The sequence below is a fragment of the Thunnus thynnus genome, chromosome 18, assembly GCF_963924715.1.
Source record: "Thunnus thynnus chromosome 18, fThuThy2.1, whole genome shotgun sequence".
Taxonomy (NCBI): Eukaryota; Metazoa; Chordata; class Actinopteri; order Scombriformes; family Scombridae; genus Thunnus; species Thunnus thynnus.
In genome coordinates, this window is record NC_089534.1 from 20,320,935 (window position 1) to 20,336,728 (window position 15,794).

A 15,794-nucleotide genomic window follows, 5' to 3' on the forward strand; every position below is an offset into this window, starting at 1 on the left:
ATTTTCCTCCATTTATTCTTTAGGCCTCATAAATCAGATAGGATTATTACAGATATTCCTCATGAAACATTCTGCAGCACTCATGCACATTTATGTGGAAAGCTGTATGTGATATTACAACTTACCCCACCCAACAAAAGCCTGATTGCGTTACAGTTTTGATTAATGAGGAGAAAAGACCTGGATTTTGTCTGTCACAACAACTGGCCTCTGTTTCTAATCAGCCACATACATATCTCTATATGGAGGGATCCTCCAAACTGAGGAATGTGGTTTTGATCCCCTGTGTATCCAACAAGAGTGCAGAAGGTCTGTATCTTGCAGCGTGAAAGGGGGACTCCTAATGATAACTATAACTCCTAATACTGCTCTTCAAGAGGAGTGATAAGAAGTTCATACTTTAAAGGTTAGAGCACATAACAACAATGCATGTGGAGTTGACCTTTGCATGAGAAGGAGCTGAACAAACACAACCACAGAGGAATGTCCATCACAAATATCAGCAGCAAGGTGGTTCTATCAAGAATTTATATCAATGGGATTTCTCTAAATAAATTCTACTTTTCTGTCATAAAAAATGACCTTTGAGCAAATCTGTCTGCTCTTACTTCTCAGATATGAGGAGTTTCATCAAAAAGCAATTATTAGAAGTATATATGAAGCTCTGAACCTCAGTTTGACCCTTACATCTGGTTGACTAAGGCTTGTCCAGGAATGTCCTGACATAGACAGCTACAGAGAACTAAAGTAGTAATTTATGATCCTACCACTTCACCCTTTGAACTCTTACACTCGCCATCTTGCCATTACAGCAAGACTCATGTCTATGACAGATGGACCAAGGCAACTGAGTATCAACTGTACAGTTAGTCGGGTTTCAAAGCAGCACAGGACATCAGAGTGGTCAATGTGGTCATGTAGGTTGCGTAACGGCACGTGTGGATCCGAGACAAAGGATGGAGCACATTTAGGCCTGATGGCTTGTTTATTTTCCATAAATTGGTGCTTTACGGTGGGGTTGTGAGTGAGCAGAGATAAATCGCTTAATGGCTTTCCTGGAATGCGAAGTTCACAGAAAGGCTAGATTAAAACTGATTTGAGCTGATAAAAGAATACTTTGCTATTTTTTTCATTCCTTAGTAGCTTTAATGTTCAAACTTTCTCTGATTCTGTGAGCCTAAACAGACTGACAGCACTTATTTCCAGCAGCAATAATGGGGTTTGTTTGAAGAAATTGCCAAATTATTTTATATACAACTGACAGAGCTTATTACAGAAAGGAAATGGAGCCAGAATTTGACAATATTTAACATCACAGGCACCGTGAGAGACTCCCATTCTGGATCTCTTGCCAAAACTACAACTACTTTCGTGCACAGCATGAACAGAAAGTGTGTTTCCATCCACCTGTTTTGATGAACATTAAAGAACCTGAGAGGAATCACCGGAAATTAGAAAGAAAGTTGAAATTCTGCCAAAAAGGTTTTACACTTAACTGAAGTTGAAAAGTTGGTGTGTCAATAAAAAGAAAATGTGATGGGAACAGACACAGCAAAAAAAATCATGATGTACATGAAGCATTTCATGTTCCACTGCATGATAGGGACGAAAATCTCTGAAGATAAAAGCTCTGAGAGCTAATGAGGCTGTCAGTTAATGGTTATAGTTATCTGGCTTGTTAGCTTGGTTGCTAATAGAGCAAGAAGTTCAAACAGTTCATTCAAAACAAAACGTACTTGTACGATCAACACCTATCTTATAACTGCCTGTGAACCTTTTCTGTGGAGCTGTGTACTTAAATATCCGAGGGCTAAATAAAAGTGGATGATTAAAAACAGCCTCCTCTGATATGGATTCTCCTTTTGGTTCCCTTAAAGATACGCTCTGTCAAGAAGACTTAATGGTCAATGCAGATATTGACATGTCAAAGTTCATCAAAGCTGAACCTGATGGAAAAACTTACAATATATTGTGACAAAGATATATAAGGAATTGATTTTGCTGCAAATTTTTTTAATTTTATTTTTAAATGCTGGTGAATAGTTTGACATTTTAAGAAAAATGTTTATCTGCTTTCTTGGCAAGAGTTTGATGACAACATTGATGTTATTCTCATGTCTGAGTGTTAAGCATGAAGCTTGAGCCACGAGCTGAGCATTGCTTAGCATTAAGACAGGAGGCGGGGGGGGCAGCTAGCCTGGCTCTCTCCAAAAGTAAAATCCAGCTACCAGCACCTCTAAAGCTCATAACACAATTTCAACTATGTTTATTTATTCTGTACACAAAACTTAACAAACTTATGAAAATGTATAGTTTTAGGGGGAATTTCATGCTGTAACATGGTATCACCAGCAACTTCCAGGCCTCAGCATCTGAGGATCTGCAGCTGTATTATGTACAAGCAGAGTTAGAAGAAATGTTGTTTGAGAGCACTGGTACCTCTAAGGAAACCCCTTGGTGAAATGCGAGACTGAACGTTTACTGTTATTGAACAGTCCTAACTTTACAAACAGGGCTCTCACGCTCTCTATTACAGCTGAGTGGAGGGACATTGAACCTGACAGCTCAAGATCCATTGCAAATTATAGACATAATAACAGGTCATTTCTTAGGGCAAGAGCTACTATGCAAGTACCCCCCCACCCAACCTCCCCCTCAAAAAGCTGTAAGTTAAGAGGAAGCTGTTTAGGGAGTATCTAATTGTCACTGTCATGACTGAATGACCGTGGTAATTAGACCACAAATCCTTCTCCACTGTTCAAGTTTGTTTGTCTGTTAGCTTGTCTATAAAAAAATAACAACATGGATAAGCCTGATGAAAAAGCCTCTCATTATCTGCCAAAAATTAGAGTAAAACCCTGATTGAGTAATGAGTCAGCATGAGTGGATTAGTTCTCACATTGCTGTAGAGTTTCTGATATCTCTCAACATTTGGAAGTCATTTCCCAAACAGTCTGGGAAAACCCTCACTGCACCCAGCTCCAAGACAAACACAAATGTGTTGCTGGCAGTGATTAACTACTCTGCTTGTTCTTAAAGATCTTGGCCCAAATAAAGGACCTCTGGCCTGAGGTAATTTGGTCTCAGATTGTCACCATACTGATTGTGGGAGCCAAGCACTGGCTCACAACCTGCAGGCCGTCAGCATGGATAGTTTCCAGTGGAAAAGGGGGCAGAGTCATGTACATTATGTAATTGTGACTCAAGACAAACACTCAATGGTAAAAGACTTAAACTCTGAAGTAACTTGATCACAGTTACACAAACTGTCCGTAAGGACTGTACAGTATGTAGAATGACAATGTCCAGCAACCAACTCTGTCTCCTTGAAATTACGTTTAAGTACTACGCTAGAAACTGGACTTCGTTGAGATTAGTGAAACATACTGTGCTTCGAGTCACTGCTCACTTTTTTCTGAATTAAACCAAGACCGTGATCTTTCCCTAACTTTAACCATAACCATAAAAAAATGTTTGTTATAGCTACCACAAGATCAGAAAATATATATATATTGTCACTAAACGTTTTACTCATAAGAGCAATATCAACATTTTTGCAACTTCTCATCATGTTGAGAGAAAATGTATTTTAGCTAGCATTATATTTCCTGCACAATATATTACCTGTTGCAATTTAGTAGTATATACAATTTCCAGGACATAGGGTTGAAGCAACATGACCCCCATAGAGGAAGCATCTTCTTTGTCTGAGTTCACTGGCAAAAAGCTGAAATTATTGAAATTCTGTACTAAAGTAACTTTGAGGTACTTGCACTTGAGTATTTCCACTAAACTTTACCACATTTCATAGGGAAATAATGTGAATCGGTACATTATGATTTACCATGTGATCATCTCAGTTGTTGTTGTCACCTGTAGTGTTTTGAAAACCCATTTTGGCTGCACATCATGTACTGTAGGACACTTAAGGCAAGACTGTGTAACTTTTGAAAGACAAAATAACACAATCTTCCTCTTAAAAATTAAAAGTTGAACTCATAAGCACATATAAAACACATCTTACTTTTACGTTTTGCAACCTGGCTTGCTTGAGTATGACCAGCAGCGAATGGTAGCTGATGTCAGCAAACTTTATATTTTGCAGTGTAATTGGCATTACTGAGTCAGTTCTCTGACTCCATGACTGCTCTCCACTTGTGTTACTGTTACATTACATTTCACATGTCACAGATGACCATGTCCATGGTTTTATCACAAAAGTAGAACAAGTAAACACAGCAGCTCACTAGAAAACATGTTTGTTGTTTCCTGCTTCTAGTGTGTTTCCACTCGCTCTAATGAAAATGTCTTTAAACTAACAGACTCAAGAGAATCTTTGGAAATTATGCAATTATACTGTTGCTGCTGTTCAGCAAAAGCTACATTGTCACACTTTAAATCAATCAGTCTAACTAGCTACTTCACAGATTAAGATCATAACATATGATAAGCTAATCAAATATGAGACATTATATAGATTTAAGTACATTAAGCTGACAACTATCATTACCTCGACCAGCTACAACATTAAAATGCTGCTTGAAAATTAATGCATCAGTTATAAAGCAATAATGAAATATAACACTGATAGGTGGCATTCAGCATAAAAGTACTTAACTTTACTATTGCATATCTTGCTGATAACACTTCTGTTCTTTTACTTTCTGCATGTATAAAGCACTGAATGCAGGACTTACACTTGTAAGTGAGTGTTTTTACAGCGTTTTGTTTCTACTTTTACTTTAGTAATGTATCGAAACTGCAGGTGCACCAGTTAAAAAAACTGAACATTTAATATCTGCACAGAGAAAGAGGAACAGTGGTCACTAGAGCGAACAAAACTGTAATTTTATGACTGTTATTCTCTCTGTTTCTTAGGCAAAATACAGATGTAAACAACAAATATCCCCATTAATTTTTAATGCTTTGATCAATATTCTTCTATATTTTAAGACATTAAATAAATGCATCACTGTGAACATCTAGAAGAAGTCAAGAAGTCAACAAACATAACTTTGACAGTGAAACATGGGTGGGAATGAGCAGTCATTAACTCCTTCTCTCATGTCCGCTCACTGACTGGGTGTCATTACGTTTTGTTTTGCTTTGTTTCCTCAGACGTCCAGAGAGGAAACCCATCCCCGTGAGCAAAGCTCACGATGGGGGTGTTCACCATCCAGGCCCCAGTCTTCTGCTCTGTCATTGGTCACCACGAAACCTGCATCAGTTTAAAACCAGACGCCACTTTCTTCCCTCCCTTCACACAGCACAACCCTTAAAAAAAGAAAGACAAGGAGGGACTGACAGAGTGAGTGAGTGTGTGTGACTGTGAGAGATAACCAGAGTTGGTCTCAGGATGCCTGCGTATGCCACCAACATGAGGTTGAAGTTCCCCATCTTGGCCTTGGTTTTGGAGATTATCACAATCATCCTGTTTGCAGTGTTTGTGGTCTACGACGATGGAGAAGGTCACGGTCACGACTCACACTCCAATGAGACTCACCATGAGCCGGAGCCCATGCAGCTTTACCCCAGTAAGTCTACCTGGGGGCGGTCGCAGAGGGATGCTCTACTGCTGGATGTCTGAGTGTTAGGTCACTAGACTATTTTTGAAGAGGTTGAAAGCATGCAAAATTTTAAATTTTCCAAAGTTAATATTCTTAGTAACTGGTAAAAATTCAGCCTAAAACATTTTAATAATTCAGCCAAGCTTTGTGACACCTCAACAGAGATCATGCAAAGTTAGATCATCAATCAACACTTACTGACTCAAATTGTGTGATCTAGAAATGTTAGGAAAATGCTAAAATGCATCTTATTTCTATTTTTTTTAAAGATTTAAAAACATTTTACACATATTCCAAGTTGCTTTACTTCTCTAGTCTTAAACTTTGGAAGAGAAACCTTCTTCACAAGTGTTGTTGTTGAACTGAAAAAGGCCTTCACCTTCATTGGGTGTAATTTTCCAATTACTTGCAAACAGAAATAGAAGAATTTGAAGGCTATTTATTCACAAACAGGTCTGCTGAATGCAATAAGAGGAGTCATGGGGTCGCATTCACATCCGTCACAAGTCTTGTCTCCTCCAGGGAAAAGTGTCAGGTCTCATACAGCGGAGGTCACGTGTGATTTACATTACTGTCACACATAGATAATAATGGTCAAAGACAGATGGTCAACGGGGCAGAAAAGTACTTTAACAAGCATTTTATGGAGTGTTTAAAAGCATCATTTTCAAGATGAAGAACTACATATATCTTGCTTAAATGTTTTTGTTCAAACCAAGTGAGCATAGAGCAGTTTCAGGAGATTCTTTGCATCCTCAGCTCTGTGGTTATCTGCATTAAGATAGCTGCAACATTTAACTGTTTTCTAACTGTATGAGTGTCTGCTCATGATTGGGTGGGGCAGGTGTGAGCCAGAGAGATTAGCTCAATGTCCAGCAGTAAGACCCAGCATATCTTCTACTTCAGATGGGACACCTTGAAATTATTTTTCAGAATTCTTAGAGTCATTATTTGCTCTTTAAACATATTTAAAGACATTAAAAAAAAAACCTCTGCTCTACATTAATGTAATGGTGTAGTGTGGTAGTGTAGCTTCCACAAAACACTTGTATAATAGTGAGCACAGAGAAACTTTCCACCTTCAGCAGATGAATGTGAAAACAGACTTCTAGTGTCAAACTCTGCACATACAGCAAAATAAACTAACAATAAGCAAAAAACATTTTTGAGTGTGGGGGCTTTAAAAAAAGAGATTTACCTACATGTGCTAACACTCCAAAATTGTCATTATGAGATATTAAGGGACATATCTCCATGCATCAGTAAAAAAAAACACACTTGCTTTTGGCACAGCAGGCTCAGTACAGAGCAAAACTATTTTAATTATGCTGAATGTGCTACAGCCATGACCATTTAAAATGCGATTGGCTAACGTGGGTTGCATGCAGAGACATCCTATCCAAAGCATACCAGGCATCTGTAATTATAGGTTCAAAGCGAGACAAATAAGCAGGGAAATGTGGATTGGAGTGAGTACAAAACTATCACGACTTTATCTTCACGGGGCAAATCAGTTAATTTAAAAAAGAAAATGTAAATAGCAGAAACACATTCTGGTTGTCTGGCATGACAAAACACTGCAGAAGTTTCTAATTAAGACTGTTGGGAAGTAATTTTATCTTAATTAGGAGATGATTTGCAGAATGAAAACAGCAAGGCGAGGAAATTTGTTGCTCTAGCAATACGAAAAAGTAATTTATCTTTTTGCACCAGTTGTATTGCTCCTCTACAGACTGCACTACAGTAGGTCCCGTGGGGGTTCTCTCTAGTCTTGGCTCACCCAGTTCTTCACAAGAGTGTTACAGAGCATTACCTAACATCTGGGGATGGTGCCAGTCACTGTGGCTGCTTTCCAACTTTACCTCCTCGTCTTCAATGTGCTGTTCACTGGGAGCCCCCTACTACAAGGAAAACAAGTCTTAGTCACCCAGCTGAGAGAAGACTGGTGTGTTATTCATACGCCTGTTTCGTGAGACCAGGCTGGAGAATGGGAGGGGGGGGGGCAAAAGTTCAAGCTGAAGGGGCCAACAGGTTTTCTTCAGAGCAGGTCCGTGGATGTAAGCCAAATCAGATATTTTCACCTCGACTCACTGCTGCTCAATGTTCAAAATACTGATCGGATGTTATGCAGCATTAAACAACGACACAACAGGAATTTTCATGATAACCCCCACAACTAATTTTGCAATTACTCCTTGTTGAGTCATTAAAAGTCACAACATTTGGAGCCACATCCCCCTCTGTGAGCGTGAAATGAGAGAGGAATGTCTTTTCAAAAGAGAGACAACCACTGACTTGTTTGAAAAGTGAAAGATTCAAATCAGTGTGATACTTTTTAACTCAAGCAGTGTAAAACGTAGGCTAGGTTGACAAGATGAGATATGACTTTAATTTAGTTTTGGAGATGATGAACCTCAGGTTATAATTCTTTTTTGTCAAAGCAAATTAGAGTATTTAAATGAATTTTAAATAAATGAGAAGATTCATCTGATTATATTGACAACAAAGTCATCCTCATTAAAAACAGCATTCAACTGTTATAGTGATTTTAAGCACATAGGCTATAGAGAGCAGATAAAACATGTAAAAACAAAACATTATGCTTAAATCAGCATTTTTAAATTCTGCCTCACTAAAGTAGATGTAGGTATTTTTATGTTACATGGATTACCAAAAGACATGTTGAAAATGTCCTGACATACTCTGTAAATGTTGTTTATGAAAATAGATGTAGATGAATTTAATGTTCCACATAAGCCCATCATTTAAAAGCTGCTGCATTTTAAACAAGTGCTCGATTTAGTTATATATAATGTAAATGTACCTTGAAGTAGACAAACAGAAATATTTCCATGTTTGATAGTGGTTGACAGAAATGTAGCACTTGTACCTGATCTCCTTATATCCACATATGTCATATTAAAATGTCTTTATGGACGAGTGGAGTTAAGACATGGAGAAACTCATGCCTGTCTCACTTAGGGCCACAAATAAAGAAACAAACAAAAAACATATTTACTCATAATACAATCATGTGTAATGGATAAAGATGTAATTTAAATGGGACGTTGAATAGAATTTAAAGGAATAGTAGATGAGAGTTACATGAGAAGAGTCATACCATAGTAAATATGAAGCTATAGCCAGCAGCTAGTTAGCTTAGCTTAGCATAAAGACTGCACACAAGGGAAAACAGATAGCAAATGTTTTTACAGGCAATGTTAGAGTCACAATATTGACTGAAACACTAGAAGTCGAATGTTACATCTGCCCCCACATGCAGGGGCGACTGTATCAGCATATGGGGCCCACAAGTAATACCTTTATATAAATACCAAGGACCAATAAACTCCCAAGAATATAAATAAAGTTAAAACAATTTAATATCCATTGAACAATTAATTTCAGTTGAATTAAAACAGTATAATTAATCATATAATTATACAAGTATTAAAATAATTTCTAATGAATAAGCAACAGAAACAGCAAGACACAAAAAACAGGGTTTCCCCTCATCAGTGTTTAGATATACAGTGGAAACCACCTATAGTGATCATGGTTGAGCAACAGCTTATATGGATCAAAAAGCTTGAGACAGAATCATTCCTATACAAACGCTGTTTAAATAATTCACTTATAGTAATCAATAGTCCACTTACAGTGTTCATTTTGGGTCTTTTCATACATGAAAACATGGGGAAAAAAATAAAATTACAGTAAATTTTATTAATTTTTTTATACCTTACTCCCATGATACACGTATGATACGTAATTAGCGGCTGTGGCACCATTAACAGGCAACACACCTCCACAGGTTTGTGTGGAGGGGTGTGGGCGTGTTTATTTGTAACTGCCGTGAAACAATCAGAAAACAACGTTTTGTTCTTCTCATTCATCGGCTTTCTCGCTACCACTGCTCGCTCTCCTCATCCACTCTCTAGCTCGCTCGACCACTGCTTCTCTCTCTCTCTCTTTCCCTTGTCTTTTTTGAAATGAGTCGGGAAGCCGTCGGCAGCAAAACTGCAGCAAGATGCAGCAGCGAAACAAGCATTTGAAACAGCTGTACTGTATTTTGAAACAATCAATAAAATTCAGTAAATAGCGAAGCTGCCTGTTTCATTACTTTTTATTCATGTATTAAACATACAAATGTCAATTAGATGGTAGTCTGCATGAGAAATAAAGAAAAAGAATAAAAACTCGGTTATAACCCGGACAGATGTGATCACAATAAGCGGTTTACACTGTAGTTAAAACAATTTTAACCTAATAATTTTATAATGTTAAGACAGGTTAAGGAAAATACTGTAGATGAAACAAATTACTTTCATATCTCAAAAATGAGTCTTGGCAGAAAAAAATTGACAAGCATGACGCATCAGATTGTCCTTTGGCAGGCAGAGAGGGATCATCACAGAGCATACATAATGACTTTCATGGCTCTGTCTCATTTCTGATTGGTACAATTTGAGATATTACAATTGCCCCTCGTCACGATTGCCCCCCGTCTCTCCTACAAGTGTCCGTCCTGTCTAGACAATCCTGGCTACCTTCAGCCTCACGAAGGAAATGAAGCCCATTGTTTCACAGCCTGTGCATATCTCCACCTATTTTACACATATGGGGGCTTATCATATAAAGCTTAAAGGCTTTCGGGAAACAGAAGTCAAGAATCTGAAAATGAACGTTCCTTAAACCTGATTTATACAGTTATCTCCACTTAACAAAAACACCAACTATGGATAATGAAACATCCTGCTGTTTGCTAAATGCCTCCTCCCTCTGAGACTTCATATGTTTAAACTTATTAAGATCATATGCACTTAATAGAAGCAGCGCAAGGCCATAAACACATAAACAGGAACATCATGAGCATTTTTCCAGAAGCCCATTCTGAGTGTGATTGAATTGCTTTTCCAGCCTACAGGTCACGGCTGACAATACAGCCCCTGTGGGAGGAAATGACCCCTGTGAATACCAGTAACTGGCCAATAAATATTTTAAACTTCAAAGTCAAAAGAATACCACCATGGACAGCAAAGTCGTAGCAAATAGCGTATTTCTAATTGAAGGCAGCGCATCATAAAAGTGTTTCATCTGATTCAATTTCATCCCCACATTTAGCTGAGGCTAAAGTGGGACTCTGGCAACAAAGCAGGGCCCTGTCATCAAATCAGCGGCACAACTGACCTCCTTTTCCCATGTTTCCAGTGTTCCAGGATGTCCACGTCATGATCTTCATTGGCTTCGGGTTCCTGATGACCTTCCTGAAGAGATACGGGTTCAGCAGCGTGGGCGTCAACCTACTCCTGGCCGCCTTCGGCCTGCAGTGGGGCCTCCTCATGCAGGGCATCTGGCACATGGTGGACGGCAAGATCAAAGTCAGCATCTTCAAGTACGGCTGTTGTCTCTGCACTCTGTTGTTTTCATAAGCCCCTGACTAACATTCATGCAGTTAAATATACATCACCACTTAGTTGCTGTTAAGTAAACCAATGACCTGTTAGATGTTGAGAAGCTCTATTTTATCATTTCTGTTGTCCTAATGACTTGTTTTCTTCACTCTCCTGAAGAATAATCAATGCAGACTTCAGCACAGCTACAGTCCTGATCTCCTTTGGAGCCGTTCTGGGTAAAACCAGCCCTGTGCAGCTCCTCATCATGACCATACTGGAGATCACCATCTTCTCTGTCAATGAGCATCTAGTGGCAAATGTACTCCAAGTGAGTACAGTTGGACACATGCATGTGTTGATGTACTACATGAGCAAAATGCAACATTCATTTTTGCATTATGACCGGGAACGTTCACTCTGTAGACTCAATTTTAAAGATCCCCTCCACACATGTTTTAAGAGATATAAAAATGCTTTATTTTGAATAATAATTTGTGTCTGAGATGTTTAAAATAGATTTGTTTCGATAGATTTTTTTTTTTTGCTGCAGTTGTAGTTGTGATGTCATACTCTGCACAAACATCTTTCTGCACAGTGGAGCTCAAACATTGACAATAAGCAAAACACATTTTCGAGTGGAGGGAGACATTAATAAATATGGATTGGTATGACTGGATTGTGTCGCCTGTTCTTTCACAGGCAAATGATGTTGGAGCATCTATGATCATCCATGCCTATGGAGCCTACTTTGGGCTGGCTGTGGCTCGAGTACTTTACAGACCAGGTTTGAGGAATGGACACGAGAACGACGGATCTGTTTATCACTCTGATCTGTTTGCTATGATTGGTAAGAGCCAGTTACACTTTCAACTGACCTCACTGGTTCATCCCAGGCCTCTTGCACATGTATGTCATCTAGTGGACACAAATAACCATGCAAATATAAATCCATAAATGCCGAACTGCAGTGTTATTTGATATGAATGAGATTTTTAAAATTTATCGTCACTCTTTTCTACAGGAACCGTCTTTCTGTGGATGTTCTGGCCCAGTTTTAACTCAGCCATCGCTGATGAGGGCTTTACTCAGCTCACAGCAGTGGTCAACACCTACCTCTCCCTGGCCGCCTGTGTGCTCTCTGCCTACGCCATCTCCAGCCTTGTGGAGCACAAAGGAAAACTGGACATGGTCAGAAAACTGTGCTTTAGCATCCACAGCAGCACTGTTTCAGAAATTGTCAGAATCAGAAATGTGATTTACTTGTTTTTATGTCTTGATATATTACAGGTGCACATCCAGAATGCCACCCTGGCTGGTGGTGTTGCCGTGGGAACATGCGCTGACATGAACATCGGGCCATTTGGCGCTATGCTGATTGGATTTGTGGCTGGCATCGTTTCTACCCTGGGCTTCAAGTTCCTAACTGTGAGTTTATAGTCAAGCAAATGTGCAAAAGTAAAAAGACACCAATATTGATAGTTTTAAGTTATAATTTCATTAAAAGTTATTAAATTTTAATTTAAGGTGTAAACTTGATGATTGGAAATTTTTAAGTATTAAAATGGGAAAATAAAACAGATTTTAGCTCCTCCAATGTGAATTTAGTTGCTCTTCTGTGACAGTAAACTGAACATCTTTGGGTTTTGAAATGTTGGTAGGATAAGACAGGACATTTGAAAATGTCACCATGAGGTCTGAGAAACTGTGATTGGCATTTTCCACAATTTGCTGACATTTTGTAGATTAATCAAGAAAATAATCTGTACATATGATAATGAAACCCTTACTTGCAGAAAATTTGATACTCAACTCAAACATGTTTATCAGCCAAAATTTTTCATTTGTATAGATGGAATCCAGTATATTTTGGTGATATGAAGACTGAACTTCATGCCATTTTAATTTTTAAATTAAAATGCATATTTTGCCCTTTCAAATCCTTTTTAGAGAGTCATTCCTTTGGTTGTAACAAGATGCCTTTTTTCCTCTTCTGTAGCCTATCCTGGCATCCAACCTGGGCATCCAGGATACCTGTGGTGTCCACAATCTGCACGGCATGCCCGGCATCCTGGGCGGGTTGGCTGGTATTGTTGCCGTGGCTTTGGGCAAGAAAGAGGGGTAAGGGTCACTCACCACAATATTATATTTTAGCTTTGAAAAAATGCAATACTTCAGCTAAATGTCAATTTGCAGCTCTTACATTCATGTCTCCCTTCCTCCTCCTCTATAGAGGTGATCCTGCCATGCAAGCTGCTGCCTTGGCTTCATCTCTCGGGTTCGCTTTGGTTGGAGGTGCTGTTACAGGTGGGTGGAGATGAAAAATGAGACCATATGTGACACGGTATAACAGATATATTTCTGAGCACAGGGTTTCTTATGATTTAGCAAAAAGGGCAACATCCTGAGCTGAGCATGCATGCTGGGTGACTGAACAATTCCTCTTCTTCTTCTTCAAGGTTTAATAATGAAGTTGCCGTTCTGGGGACAGCCTCCAGACCAGAACTGCTTCGATGACTCTATTTACTGGGAGGTAAGAGATCCCAATCCTCATAAATATTACCTCCGGTCTCAGACTGCTGACCATTGCAAGTGATAGATGCAGTAGCCCAATATTTTTTTTAAGTTATTAAATCAGTGATTTAGGGATCATATCAGATAAATGTGGTTCATTCATAGAAAACCTTTTTTTCAAATGATGATTTGAAGACTATTTGAAATATCTGGTATTGCATATCAGCCAATAACCGTTTGCTGTCTTTATTATGTAAACTCATTTCATTATTGTACAGACAAATGATTTAGGGTAATTGTTTTCCAGGTTCCCGCTGAGGAGGAGGAGAACGAGGAGAGCATGGCTCACGGCGATCACGCAAAGAACAAAGCAGAGGTTTAAAGATTTGAGCTAGAAATGAAGTTTTGAGCAAAAAATCATTCATCAGTTAAACATCAACAACAACTTGGAGTATTTTTCATCATAGTATAGTTTACATTTTTAATCTGGGACACAATAGAGACTCCAATATATATATATATATATATATATATACCTGTATAGATACATATAGGTAATCTGATTCTTACAATTGATAACTTAAGGATTTGGTTAATTCCATTTACTCTGAGAAAAAAAAAACATATTTTAGGAATTTGAAAGGAGAACAGAAACCATCAGGGATTTTTTTTAACACTGAAAATTGTGATCAGCAGTTCACAACAGTCATGAGCCACTGTACAACTCGTAGTGGGTCACACCATAGCTTCACTGTTGAAACACTTCATATAAGCTTTTTCTTTATTTCATTTTATAGTATAAAAAAAGCATGTTTTAAGATATTAGTATAGTGTGTATTTTCCTTCATACATTCTTTTATATTTCCATACACTTGGCATACGTATCTGTGCTGAGGCTTTAGGTCAAAGACAGGAATCAAACCAGGCTTTGATCTGCTGCTTCGTGTTACCTCACTGGAGCCCAGACCTTCTGCAAGGAGCCAGAGTCAGACTGTGTGAAGTCAGCTCGGCTCTGACGTGGGCTGGGATAGTAGCATAATGTTCTTGTAACTAATGAACTTTTGTGTGGCTTATCTTTCACCACTTCCAAGCATTTTCTATCCATCTGAGGGCAGCTGTACAATTTCTTCAATGCAATGATGAGCTGTGCATTTAGCATTAAAGCGGCTGTCACCTTGCAAGCTGTGGTTAATGTTTTTTTTTTTTCCTGTTTTCTATTTACATCCAATGTACTCTTCCGTGTACATACAGTTTAGCATTTAGATGGATTGACATGGTCAGTTTGATTAAAGCCCTGCACTGTCAAAGAAAAACTGGTACTGCATGTTTTCAGATATCTTTAGAAGAATGCAACAGGATCTTGCACATTTATTTTACGTGCAAATGAGACAAAAACTTAATTTTTTTTAACCTATTTTCACCTTAATATTACCTTTTTATGTATCAGTTGGTCTGTTTTCGATCTCTTTATTTTTTTCTGTAGGTGAACTGCAGTTAAAGAGTCTTTTTCACTCTGAGTATTGAACCGTCACACATGCGACAAGCCCTTCTGTGTCTATCACAGGATTAGACTTCAATTTGTCTGCTTGATATCTTTTGAATCTGCATGATGCTGCAGTGCTGACGGACAGATTTTTATTGTGTTAAACATCAAAGCACAGGACTGCGGGGCTAGATGAAACTGACTACATGTAGACTTAATCAATTATATTTTAGTTTGTCAGATTATGTATGAAGCTCAGACCACTGAAACACATCAAGATTTTGTATTTTTATACAGTGGGCATGTGCTCTTATTTGTATAATATACTAATACTGTCATAATAAATATGTTTTTGTACAATACCAATGATTATGTGTTTTTTTGTTATAGTACTTCAACATTAATAACAATCTTGATTGTGAGCCCAGATATTTTTGGAAATATTAGTCTTACGGTGTCTTTAAGTCAGAGGTAAATGATGAATGAATAAATGCTGTGACTTTTAACTGTGTCTGATGTGTGACTCTAAGGATGCAACGTCAATCAGTCAGTCTACCACTTAAAGTGCACACCATAGCCCGACTGAGAAAAAATAAATGAACAAAAATTCATTATGATTCCTTAAATTCATATATTAAAGAATAGTGATGAAGGTTAAGTACTGAGTGGAACATTTTACAGTTGTAAAGTAAACCTGTCAGTGCTCTCTGGTGGACAAACTATGCAACAGCGTGATTGTTCCTAAAGCAACTCAAACATACCTTTGGCATTTCTATACAGCAATTACTTGGTATCCAACATATACATGTATGTTGATTAGAGCTGCAACAATTAGTC

At 38.2% G+C, this 15,794-nt stretch overlaps 1 protein-coding gene across 1 annotated transcript; it reads left to right on the plus strand.

Annotated features, from left to right (window-relative positions):
• Positions 1-5,250: 5,250 nt before the first annotated feature.
• On the plus strand, positions 5,251-15,319 carry rhag (Rh associated glycoprotein). The gene is made up of 10 exons (XM_067572056.1): positions 5,251-5,534; positions 10,779-10,962; positions 11,141-11,291; positions 11,663-11,810; positions 11,985-12,151; positions 12,251-12,388; positions 12,960-13,081; positions 13,194-13,267; positions 13,420-13,493; positions 13,782-15,319. The coding sequence occupies exons 1-10, from the start codon at positions 5,357-5,359 to the stop codon at positions 13,854-13,856; spliced, it is 1,311 nt and encodes a 436-aa protein (XP_067428157.1). The 5' UTR covers positions 5,251-5,356; the 3' UTR covers positions 13,857-15,319.
• Positions 15,320-15,794: the final 475 nt, after the last annotated feature.

Coding starts and splice junctions, on each gene's coding strand:
- rhag (XM_067572056.1), top strand. CDS start 5,357: ATGCCTGCGTATGCCACCAACATGAGGTTGAAGTTCCCCATCTTGGCC. Junction 5,535..10,778: donor GCCCATGCAGCTTTACCCCA/GTAAGTCTACCT, acceptor CCATGTTTCCAG/TGTTCCAGGATGTCCACGTC. Junction 12,389..12,959: donor TGGGCTTCAAGTTCCTAACT/GTGAGTTTATAG, acceptor CCTCTTCTGTAG/CCTATCCTGGCATCCAACCT.